The 13,397-nt window shown below is 36.5% G+C and overlaps 1 protein-coding gene across 2 annotated transcripts in view; it reads right to left on the minus strand.

Annotated features, from left to right (window-relative positions):
• The window catches only part of ZNF277 (zinc finger protein 277), a 131,015-nt gene that overhangs the window by 43,759 nt on the left and 73,859 nt on the right, over window positions 1–13,397 (minus strand). For both annotated transcript variants that reach the window (XM_043463168.1, XM_043463170.1), the window contains exons 3-4: window positions 10,819–10,907; window positions 10,497–10,579 (exon numbers count right to left, since the gene is read on the minus strand). In XM_043463168.1, coding sequence (XP_043319103.1) covers window positions 10,497–10,579; window positions 10,819–10,907 — 172 coding nt within the window. The remainder of the gene's footprint in view (window positions 1–10,496; window positions 10,580–10,818; window positions 10,908–13,397) is intronic.

The raw sequence follows: 13,397 nt of genomic DNA on the forward strand, positions 1-13,397 counted from the left end.
GCTGCCTACTTCCTACTCTTCCTCCCCTGTACCAACCAGAGTAAATGATTTGAAAATAACATGGATAGGTCTATTTTAAACAGGTGACATGGACACTTCAACTGGCTAAAACACACGTCACTTATTGAGCCAAAATTTCTCAAAAGTTAACTAAAGATTTGGCTTTACACTGGGCATTGCAACCTATGACTTCTTCTGGGTCATAATTTCAAATTCAGAATAGGTTTCAATTTTTCCTACCCACTGAAAAAAGACTTTAGTAAATTAACCAGTCAACATAAGTTTTGAGTATCCACACTGTAACTGGTAGCTCAATCAATGCTCCAACAGAAGGCAATTTTTCTTAAATCATTCTAGTCACCCATTTGAATTACTCTAAATATCTTTATGTTCCAGAAGTATTCCAAAGGCATTCATTAGCCTATAAATCCATTTTAAAGGCTTATCTTGGATACAACCATCTCCAAAATCTCTTCCTTTCCCTTAAGAAAAGTCATGAGATTTTAGAGAAGAGCATTCCAAGTAGAACAAATAGTAAGTGGTGTTGGCTGGAGCTTCCTGTATCTGAGGAACAGAGAGAGACATGGCCAGTGTGATGGGACACAGTGAGCAAAGAGAGTGGGTGAGGGAAACAGGCACCCACCCTTTGAGATCTTGGTAAGGAGGCTGGATTTTTATTTTAAATAAATTTAAAAGTATTGGCAAGTTTTAATACTAGAGTTATGTGACCTGAACAAGTTACAGTAAAAGCTTATTTTTTCTATCATACCCTTTATTTTATCTAACACTCAAAATGAGAAAATTAAAGTATAAAAAGCCCGATAACATTAATAATATAAGGATTAGGGGACAAGTATGTAACAAAGTAAAATGGAAACATGGACAAATTTTATATATGATATTGATGTCCTGTTTCAACCACTTTCAGGACAGAATCTGCCTGTAACTTAAATATTTTAGAAACTCTCTGACCTGGGGTCAAGTAAAAAGCTACTTTTCCCCAAAGAATTGCTCTCTTAAGTGTCAAAAATTGCTACACAACCCTGGGAAAGACTAACTTGCCTGCCAGAATCTGATGATGTAAGCATTTGAATTTATGTTAGCAATGTAAATCATGCAATATACTTAAAAACACATCTCTGCAGGTAGAGGCAGGAATAACTGCATTAAAACAAGGATTATCAAAGGTACAATGCAGTTTCCTAAATGTAAAAATCCAGTGTTCTCTGCATTTTGAGATGGTGAAAAGTTAAGTTTATGGCAATATCAAGATGTCTTAAATGAATAAGAAAATGTATGTCAATGACTAAAGGAAGACAGTAAAACAAAAAAGCCACGGAGAAATTTCTTAACTGGATGATGATACACACTCCCCCAAATCCATGAGATCTGATCTGACTAATATCTCACCTTTTTGAAAGATATCAGTACCTCCCACCCTTTTTGAAACTGCAAAGATGAAGGCAATAACCATCTGTTTGCTACACAGGACACACTGTCAGTAATTTTCTCCTATTTTGAATCTCTATGAGGTGGCTTTTGAAGAGTAAGGAAGAGACAGGATAGTGAGAATATCTTTAAAAAACTAACTAGAAGAGAAAAAAAAATTATATAGCTTTAACCATTTACATGGAATAGATCATCACAATGAAAAAAAGAGAATTTGAATTGCAGAACAAAAAATTGCAAGAGTTAATTAAACACATGAGAGCTAGAAAAGCCCAACTTTTTTTTCTTAATTAAATTGCTTAAAAATTCAGGACTTTATTTCTTATTGTATATATTACTTGGATTGCCTACATTTCTTAATGAAACTTTTGTTTAAAAGATTTTTAATTAATTTGTTACAATATTGTTTCTGTTTTATGTTTTGGATTTTTGGCCATGAGGTATACGGGATCTTAGCTGCCTAACTAGGGAATGAACCCAGACCCTCTGCATTGGAAGGTGAAGTCATAGCCACTGGACTGCCAGGGAAGTTTCTTAATTTCTATTTGTATTAAAGATATAAGGGACTCTACCCTACCTAGGCAAGAAAAGACAGACTTTAAAAAATTGAAAAGTGCCATGGGAGACTGTGAAATATTTACTTGCCTTTTACACTAAAGAAGAGAGAGGCTATCAGCATGAATCACTATAGTATTATCTACTTATGAAAGTATTTTATTGGCTAAACTCAGGGTCAGGTATACCCTATGTTTCTATAAAGATAGAAGAAATTTGAAAAACACATAACCTTCGAGTTTTAAAAGAAAACATAAGCAGCTTTGTGCTCGTGCTCAGTCACTTCAGTCGTGTCTGACTTTTTGACCCTGTGGACTGTAGCCCGCCAGGCTCCTCTGTCCATGAGATTCTCCAGGTAAGAATACTAGAGTGGGTTGCCATGCCTTCCTCCAGGGATTGTCCTGACCCAGGGACTGAACTTGAGTCTCCTGCATTGCAGGCAGATTCTTTACTGCTGGGCCACCGGGGAAGGCCATAAGTAGCTTACGCTGAAAGAAATAAGAATTTCTATTTACCACTGACCTAAGATAACAAGAAATTAGATGAAAAAAAATCTTAGCAATGGAAACAGAATACCACTATTTATTTTCCTGTTCATCCATTTTTATTAATTCTAAAAACTGCCTATTTTGAAAATGTCACATTTGCTTATAGAAGGAAGTTCCAATATGATAAAGGATCCTGGTAAAGAATGGAGCTTGGGCTTGGAAAACAAGAGCTTGAACTCTTTCATTCCTACTTAATACAGAACAGGACTGAGGCCTTGAGCACATCTCCTCGTATCTTCAAACTTGTTTTTCCATCTAAACAGAGACAATGGTATTGCCTTAGTGATCTCACAGAGCCAATGTATATACAAATTGCCATGTAAATTTTAAGTTCTTGTTGAAGTTCAAAGTGGTAAACTTTAGGATTCAGTTTAGTATTGTTTCAGACTGTGCTTATATTTGTTTCCTAAATGAAAACAACTAAAATGAAGGTTAATATGACTCAAAGGTCACTCAAGCTAACTTCATCTCTGTTGCATTGTTAATAATAATGTTATAGTCAATGGGAAACATCTTATATTTGGGAGTCACTCTAGATGCAATTATAAGATTTATGCTACAAAGCTAGGAATTATGCAAGAAAGGTATAAATATATTTTATTTTAAAGTCACTGATATATTTTGATCCTTTATTAACAATCTCTGAAATCTATAAAGAAAGTGGCACAAGGGAGAAAAATTTTAGTAGGGATATATAATTTCATTTTGCTGTTTTACTGTGGGGTGGGGAGGTGGGATATATGAAGTAGCATTAAAAACAACCACAACAAAAAACCGTTTCTCTCCAGAGGAACAAATTGTTATATAGGTTAAATTTTTCATAAAATATTTATAATTGTCATGAATGACCTCTCAGGCTGACATTTATAATAGTGACAAAAAAAAAAAAAAACAAAAAACACCAAACACCCACTTTCATGCAGCTAAATGGATGTTTCCCCTCATCCCAATTTAATTAAAAGTTGTATCTTGCCCTGAGAACTTATGAATGTCATTTATCTTCTACTGTGGGCAAATGTAAAAAACTAGTATTATTTTTTTTTTTATGCTTAAGTGAAAAGTGTATGCCATGATTAAGTATGTCTGCCTCAGCTATTTTATCTCTCTTCCTTTAATCCAGGAGATCTGACTATATGGCACTATAGAAATACCACACCAATACTTCAGGATCAAATTTAAGTTAATACTTTATGAACAAGGCTCAGAGAAGATACAAAACGGAACCTGACAGTCTCAACCATTAAGAGGCATCTAATCCAGTAGGGAGGAAAGGTTTTTAGATAACTATAATTGAAAAGCCAAGTAAAATACTGTTACTAATAGAGTTTAGAAAAGGTTATTAATTCTGACTGACGGCATCAGGAAGTTTTTGTGGAAAGTGTGGTATTTGAGCAATGTCTTGAGGGGTATGTTATTTACACAGGTGAGGCTGGCGTTCCTGATTGATGAAGCATATTCCTGCAAGCACCTAACACGAGTAACTGAGAGATAACGGAGTGTCTTCACTAGCGTGCAGTCTCTAAAAGAGCAGGGGCTGTGGCCTATCTCACCCACTGCTATATCAACAGCATTTGGAACAGTGTCTGGGGCAAGATAAATATTAAATAAATGAATGAATAAACTGGACCCTGGGTAACTGAAAGAAAAAAAAATGGGGAAAGATACTGGAAATGTAGTGTGAGCCCAGATAAGCTTAAGAAAATGTAGGTGAAAAAGACCACTGCAAGTTTTAGGAGGATAAAGTGATCTGCTATGTGTTTTAATATTAAACTTCTAAAGGCAATGCCAACTGATTAGAGAGGTGATTCCATTTACAAGGTAACGTAAAATGCACCAGGAGCACAAAGAAAAGTATGGATACAGGACTCAGAGTTGGAACTGACAGGACTTGGCAAATGACTAAGGTGTGCAAATGAGTTAAAGATAATTCCAGAAATTTCCAAACTGAGTGACCAGGGAAATGGTGGTACTATTATGTAAGAAGAAGAAAACAAGCAAACTGCAAATTCTGGTTCAGAAAAAAACAAAGTCAGTTTTAGGCACATTAAAATTAAGGTGCGGATTGAAAATTCATATGGAAAAGTTCAACATATTGGAAGTTAGAATTGGCATTGAGAGGTAAGCCAGCAAGAAAGCTGGAGATGAACTCAATCAATGGATATTGACTTTGACTGCCTATTTCTGTGGCAGCACCAAAATTTAAGCCATCAGCATATCAGTGGTATTTATGAATGTGCATACAGGGACCTTGGAGAACTTACCCATTTAAAACAAAAAAGGGGAAAGGATTACTGGAAGAGATTAAGATAGAATGATGAGATCAAGGGAGTATTTTTAAAGAAGGAAGCTAAAGGGAGGAAGGGGTACAAGGTATTCAAACCCTCAAGAATCTTTCCTAATTCTGTCATTCTCCCTTCAGAGTGCACATGAAAAAGTTCAAGTAAGTGTGAAGTAGGAGTCAAGCTCTTAAAAAAAAAAAAAAGCAAACCTGGAAACAGAGACAAATCTTATAAATGTCACAAGGAACCAGTGAGGTCTAGAAGAAAATGGAAAAAAGTGGATCATTTAGACTCTATATACCTCTGTTACTTGTTCAGAAGCAATTTTTTTTAAAAAATGAAGTTTGTAAAAAATACTAACATGAATTTAGCAGTATAGTGAGTACTACTGAAGGATATTTAAATACAAGACATAATTCCTGCCTCAAAGATATTACAAAGCCATTTTGAACTAAGAGCAAATCATACAAAGGTATTTACACCAAATCCTTTCTTTAGAGTTCCAACTGAGAGAGTACAGACGAAGGATATCAATGCAAGTCTCACTAATGCAAATCAGGAGGGCAAATGCCACTCTGGTTTGACGTCCTCTCTCACGGACTTGAGATCCTATTGACACTGAGTTGAGATCATTCAAACACAGAATGGATTATATACCCATTACCATAAAGCAAGTTAATGGGTTTAAACTACATTTATGCACCTTTCAGGTATAGTATACCAATGCACACTATTTAAAGTGGTTGAAAAAGTGCTTGTCTTTTAACATCCTTACCACCATTCACTGTTACTCTTCTCAAATCTTGTTAACATGATAGAAGGAAAAAGGTGTATTATTGTTTTGGTTGAAAGTTTTCATTTGATCATTTGGGTTTCTTTCTGGAAATGTCTGTTACTGATTTGTAGAGCTTGTTATAGCTAAAAGACATCCTGTTGTCATTGCCAATTCCCAAAGTGACAGACTTTATTTTCTTGGGCTCCAAAATCACTGCGGACGATAACTGCAGCCATGGGATTAAAAGACACTTGCTCCTTGGAAGAAAAGTTATGACAAAGCTAGAAAGCATATTAAAAAGCAGAGACATCACTTTGCCAACAAAGGTCTATATAGTCAAGCTATGGTTTTTCCAGTAGTCATGTATGGATGTGAGAGCTAGACCACAGAAAAGGTTGAGCACCAAAGAACTGATGCTTTCAAACTGTGGTGCTAGAGAATACTCTTGAGAATCCCTTGGTGAGAAAGGGGATCAAACCAGTCAATCCTAAAGGAAAACAACCCTGAATATTCACTGGAAGGATTGATGCTGAAACTGAAGTTCCAATACTTTGGCCACCTGATGCAAAGAGTCAACTCACTGAAAAGACCCTGATGCTGGGAAAGATTGACAGTAGAAGGAATAGGGGGCAACAGTATGAGATGGTTGGATGGCATCACTGACTCAATGGACATGAGTCTGAGCAAACTCCAGGAGACTTGAAGGACAGGGAAGCCTCATGTGTTGCAGTTCATGGGGTTGCAAAGAGTCAGACATGATGGAGCGACTGAACAACAACAGTGTGGATCCACATGTATTTTCCTCCTTTTTCTACAACTCTTCAAATACCCAAATCAATGTCACTGTTAAGGCACAATATTATTGTGTTTTTTTCTTTTTTTGGCCACACTGACGCTGTGAGGCATGTGGGGCCTTAGTTCCCCCACCAGGGATCAAACCCATGCCCCCTGCATTGGTAGCATGAAGTCTTAACCACTGGAGCTCCAGGGAAGTCCCAGTATTATTGCTATTTGTACTACTGGCAACATTTACTGAGTGCTTTCTTCCTAACAGGTACTGGGGTAAGTATATTACACACATTATCTCACTTAAACTTCACAAGCCCTACGTTCTATCATTATCTCTATTCCTGAGATAACACATTTGCCTTTATTTCTCTAGATTCTACACTCTCTTATGACATGAATTACACCTTGTATAAACATCTAGTTAAGCTGGAATTCAGTGAATATGCATGTATGTATGAACTGACTTCATCATTTTTTTCTTTTAAGCTGCCATAATGCTCACTTTCATCAAATTTACCACTTTGTCAGAGTATAAAGTTGCTAAAAAGATGGGATGTTGTGATTTGTTATAAGAAATATGTATTTGGCTTTAGTCCCCATTTCTGGCACTTAGCTCCTAAAATGCTGGGAATTTCATAAGTGTTGAGAGTCATAAACGTGTTTCTTGTTATGTTAATGAACTGACTTTTGGAGAGCACATAGGCAACTTAAGGATGAAGGCCTACAATGTGATTTTGAAGGTTGGAACTTCATATCCCTCAATGGCCAATGATTTAATCAATCATGCCTAGTATTTAATGAGGTTTTTATAAAAATCCAAGCACTACCTGGGAAGCCTACCATAAAACCCCAAAAGGACACGGTTCAGACAGCCTCCAGGTTGATGAATCAGAAAATGTCTACATGCTGCCTTGCATGTGTGCATGCTCAGTCGCTCAGTCATGTCCAGCGTTTTGCCACCCCGAGGACTGTAGCCCATCAGGCTCCTCTGTCCATGAGATTTTCCTGGCAAGAATATAGGAGTGAGCTGCCATTTTCTCCAGGGGATCTTCCTGACCCAGGGATTGAACTCATGTCTCCTGAATTGCAGGCAGATTCTATACCACTGAGCCACCTGAACATGCTGCCTTGGTGGGCCTCAGATTTCACGGGGACAGAGCTTCTTTGGTATCTCACCCTAAGTATCTTTTCATCTGGATGTCAGTTCACATTCATTAGCATGCTTTGTATCATTACCAGTCATCTAGTGAGTAAACTAGCTTCCTGAGTTCTGTGAACCAAAACCAAGGAAGGTGGGTGGTCGTGACAGCCACTTTATAGACGTTTATAGCCAGTTGGTCAGAAGTACAGGTAAAACCTCGATTTGTGAATGGTATATGAAGTAGATATATAAAGAATGTTCAAACCACCACACAATTACAGTCATTTCACATGCTAGCAAAGGAATGTTCAAAATTCTCTAAGCTAGGCTTCAACAGTATGTGAACCGAGAACTCCCAGATGTTCAAGCTGGATTGAGAAAAGGCAGAGAGAGGAACCAGAGATCAAATTTCCAGCATCCGTTGTATAATAGAAAAAGCAAGACAATTCCAGAAAAACATCTACTTCTGCTTCACTGACTATGCTAAAGCCTTTGACTGTGTGGATCATAACAAACTGTGGAAAATTCTTCAAGAGATGGGAATACCAGACCATGTGACCTGCCTCCTGAGAAACCTGTATGCAGGTCAATGAGCAACAGTTAGAACCAGACATGGAACAATGGACTGGTTCAAAACTGGGAAAGGAGTATGTCAAGGATGTATACTATCATCTTGCTTATTTAACTTAAATACAGAGTACATCATGAGAAATGCTAGGCTGGGCTGGATGAAAGACAAGCTGGAATCAAGATTGCCAGGAGAAATATCAATAACCTCAGATGTGTAGATGACATAACCCTTATGGCAGAAAGCAAAGAAGAACTAAAGAGCCTGTTGATGACAGTGAAAGAGGAGAGTGAAAAAGCTGGCTTAAAACTCAACATTCAAAAAACGAAGACCATGACACCTGGTCCCATCACTTCACAGCAAACAGATGGGGAAACAATGGGAACAGTGACAGATTTTATTTTCTTGGGCTCTAAAATCACTGCAGATAGTGACTGCAGCCATGAAATTAAAAGACACTTGCATCTTGAAGAAAAGCTATGACAAACCTAGAGAACATAATAAAAAGCAGCGACATTCCTTTGCCAACTTCCAGTAGTCATGTATGGATGTGAGAGATGGATCATAAAGAAAACTGAGCGCTGAAGAATTGATACTTTTAAACTGCAGTGTTGGAGAAGACTATAGAGACTCCCTTGGACAGCAAGGAGATCAAACCAGTCAATCCTGAAGGAAATCAACCCTGAGTATTCACTGGAAGGACTGATGCTGAAGCTGAAGCTCCAATACTTTGGCTACCTGCTGTGAAGAGCTGATTCTTTGGAAAAGAGCCTGATGCTGGGAAAGATAGAAGGCAGAAGGAGAAGGGGGCGCCAGAGGATGAGATGGTTGGATGGCATCACCAATTCAATGGACATGAGTTTGAACCAGCTCTGGGAGATGGTGAAGGACAGGGAAGCCTGGGATGCTGCAGTCCATCAGGTCGCAAAGTGTCAACTGAGGGACTGAACAACATATGAAGTGGATGTCAGTCTTGTAGGTCTGAGCCCTTGACCTGTGGCATCTGATGCTGTCTTTGGATAGACAATGTCAGGACTGAGTTTTACTATATCGACAGAGTATCCAGCTGGTGTCAGAGAATTGCTTGGTGGTGTGAGTTAAGAGCCCATATGCTGAAGCTGGTGTCAGAATCTTCAAAGGTTACCTCAACTTTATAGATGCACATATTTCTGGAAACTTGAATCTATCTACAGGTATACAGTAAAGATTCTGTGTACTGAGTAACAGTAACCACTGAAGTAGTACAGTTTAAGTTCTTATAAAGAAACCTATAGGAGCACTAGGATTATGATAGCTGAGTATTCTTGACTAAGAACACTGTAAGAGTGAAAAAATTCATGAAAATAAAAAATTATGAATAAGTACTACCAAACAAAATTCATAAAATGTTAGCAAATTTATCCTGACTCTGTGGATTTCTTATATATTACAATAAGGAAAGAAGAGAAGTCCTCTTTCTTCATTGGGTTTGTTGCTACAGGAAAAGCATAATTTTTCTTATATATAAATCAATACCCAACAATACCATCTCTGCTTATGGGAGAAATAAACAGCTGGGATGTTTATAAAACATAATGTGCTTCAGGGGACTTTCTCAAATCTTATGACTTTAGTAGACAGATATTATTTTCCTCCTAGATCTCTTGAGGATTTAGCAGAAGTACTACATTCTCTTACAATATATCTAGCTGAGTCCAAAGATACAGGGAACACTTCAGTAAATACTAAAAGAAGAAAAAACGAGCCAGTCATTTTCAAGTAATAATTGAGATTTATTGACAAATAATGGAAAATTGGATACTTTTAAATAAAATTAGTAACTTCAAAAAATTAACCAATTTCTATTCAACTTCTGAAAATGAAAATTTTCACAATTGTATATGCTGTTATCTTTTGAAAAGATACTGTAATTTTCAAATTAGTGTACTTACTGTTAAGGCTGAAAATGAGAAAGGGTATTACCATCAAACTATATGCTTAATTCATAAAGAGGAACAGAAGAAGTGCTCGTGCGTAGCACATTCCAGTGGGAGAAAAAAGTTAATCAATTCAACTCAATTTTAGCTGAGGGCATTTTTCCACGACTGCTGAACCCTAGCATGTGTCAGGCAACTAAAATTACACTAAAGTGTGTAAGCTCTGTTGTTATTTTAGAGATAATCCAGGAAGCAAAACAAAGCCAAAAATTCTCTCTGCATTTTTAACATGAAATGCTTTAATCTTCAATCGAATGTATACTTTTTCTGTTTTAAGATCTTTATGCATTATCTCCTTTTTTGTGTATATTTGAAAGTTTCCAGAATAAAAACAAACAAACAAAAAGAACAATAACAAAAATGATTCTGTATTTCCAACACACTATTCATTGTTTAAAATAAGTCTTACTACTTACCAGTCTCTGCTTTTGAAGTTCTTCTCTAAGAATTCTATCTTCTGGTAAAACATCACATAACAAAAAATAATTGTCTTGTTCTTCTGTTGAGATATGAGAAAAATAAATGAGAAATGTTATTTTTCACTTAAAAAATTGTTTTATTTCTTAAAAAAATCTCTTCTGGTGTATAGTTCTGTTTTAGCTTCATTGAAGTTATTAGAAAATATAAACAGAGAAATTTAATTTTAGCTATTATTTTAGAGAATTACAACTAAAGAAAGATTATTCATTTGAATTTTTGGATTGCAGGGGAAAGATGGTAGTCAAGATGTACACTTACCAGATGGAGCTGCAGAATTGATTCTTATCACACTACAAAAATCTGTAATGGGCTGTTCAGTGAACCTTTTCCTCCAATATAAAATGTACCTTAGAACAATCATAAAGAAAGAATAGTGAGAAGACGCAATGAACTACTTACTTGAGAATGACAGGATTTTATAAGAACATTATCTTAAAGCAACAAATCAAATGTTGACTGAAAACTGCTAGAAAATTTGTGAATAGAAAGGCAATAGAGCATTGTAGAACCATGAAATATTTAATGAAATAACATTACCCTGTAAGGGCATGAAAATGATTACATTTTACCATCCACAAATTCAAGAAACAGACATACGGGAAAATTAAAATGAACTATTTTTATGTAATAGTGAAGTTTTTTTGAAAATCACATCTATGTTTATGTGAATTTAAAATGCAACAATGATTAAAAAGGCTTCATCACACATTTTCCAATAAATTGAAAGCTGGGTGTTTACCTTATACATCAAAAGAAGAGATCATGATGACAATGCAACAAAAGGTCTGTCTAAATTGAATATCTATATAACAAGATAGAACAATTCCATATTGTCCATGCTGTATCTGAAAGGAGGGAAATTTAGCTTTTAGAAAAATAGCCAAGCTTACAATTCCTGTATCTAATGAGCTGAGTTAGAAGCAGGACACTGGCTAAATTTAAAAGCAAAGCATAATAGCCAGACTTGTGTCATTTGACGAAAGAGGGAGAAAGATGACAGGATTCAACAGACTGCTCATCTTTCCATTTACCTAAAAAGATTTATATTAACAACTGCAATCCCATTTATCAAATTTACAAAGAAGAGAATGTGATCTCCTTCATGGAGGAGAAAGGAGATGGAAAGGTGGACTATATAGTTGACAATTTATCAGAACACATGGTCAATGGATAAAAAAAGAAACTTACAACAAAGAACCAAAACCTGTGAAAGAGATGGAACTTAGTGATACAGATAAAGTACACAGAAACAATACATTTAAATGGCCTGCTACAGCACCAAGCAGTGTTCTGCATATAGTAGGTCCACACTAAATGTTTTAAAGAGGTAGAAGAGTATCTAAAGACTCTTGTAAGGTTCTCTAAGTAGCCTCCAACCCCCAGTATTTCAGCTCTTTTTAATTCTCTCCTTAATTTCCCAAACCTATAGTCCCCTATAGAAAGGACATACATTACATATTAGGGGAAAAAAATGTGCTGGGAGAGAGGTCTGAGAGAAAGAGAGAACCATGACATGAGCTTATATAAAATATAAATGGATAACAACACCATGTATAGAATATACAAGTAAAAGAAGTAAAAGAATAATGTGTAACAATAGAACCACATGCTTTAGTTCATTCTTCTCATGTATAACCATGCTGTCAACCTGGATGGGTAAGAAGGGGGAGAAACCTTTCCTTATAAAACAGTGCTAGACCTTATTTTAAGAGATCTGAAAATGATGTATCTTAGGCTCCAGCTCACCCTCAAATGATAAATAGTATAAATAATGAACTACAACCCTATGGCTAGCTTACTGGCTTCCACATTAGAAGTAACAGAGCAGAAAGCATTTCAGATTCATCAAAGAACACAGAAAGAGAAAAGGCACCTCTAAAAGGCTTATTTCTTTTGCCATTCTGGCCAGCTTCAGCAACCTTCCACTTCCCAGTTATCTTACACAGTTACTCTCATTCTCCTCCTTTCCATTTCCCACTAGTTGCTTTTTTTCCCTCTCCAGGGGAAAGAGAAAAAAAAGGCAAGAGAAGACTTAAGAGAATAAAAGTGACATTCCCAGACACTCTTCTTACTCTTCCCTCAGCATATTTTCTATTGCAGAGTGGTGACACGGATGAAGGACCACAAGAGAAGGTCCAGTAGAGATGTCAGGAATGGAAGATGGATCGTTCTTCCAAACAGAAATACACACACATCTATTTTCATGACTAATCAAATTCACACAGCAGGACCAGGTGCTAAGATAACTGACTTAAAAAACTAGAAGAGTCACGTTTTATCTGGAGCTCCCTCATGGCTACCACTAGAATACACCAAGGAAAGGCTCATCACTCTTGATTACTATTCCACTGAAGTGGGTGATATCCTCTGGGAAAAACAGAATAGTGACCAGCCCATTAGCCTACAGTTTGTTAAAAGGCAATCATAACTGCATGAAGCAGATGACCAGATAAGAGCAGATACTAGTGATGAGACTGTCCTGTGAACTGTCATTGACTAATTCTGTAACAGAGTCAACACAATAAGAGTCTCTTACCTGCACATATCGTGAGCTAGAAGTAGTTTAGCTTTCCAAATTAAACCTATGGTCAAACCCTCATAGTTGATGTTTTATTAACTGATTACACCAGCCCCGCAGGCAACAGTGAGTAGAGAGAAGCAGGGCCTTTGCCTTTAGAGATATAAATTTGAATTGAAAGGTTTTTTAAAACTTCTGAAACTTGGCTTACTCATTTGCAAAATGGATTGCTGATAATTAAATAGGATGATACATGTAAAGCAGCACCCACCATTCTGGGTGTTTAATAAATGGCCGGTTAATATTATAAGGAAAAATA

The sequence above is a fragment of the Cervus canadensis genome, chromosome 3 (assembly GCF_019320065.1).
Source record: "Cervus canadensis isolate Bull #8, Minnesota chromosome 3, ASM1932006v1, whole genome shotgun sequence".
NCBI classification, from domain to species: Eukaryota; Metazoa; Chordata; class Mammalia; order Artiodactyla; family Cervidae; genus Cervus; species Cervus canadensis.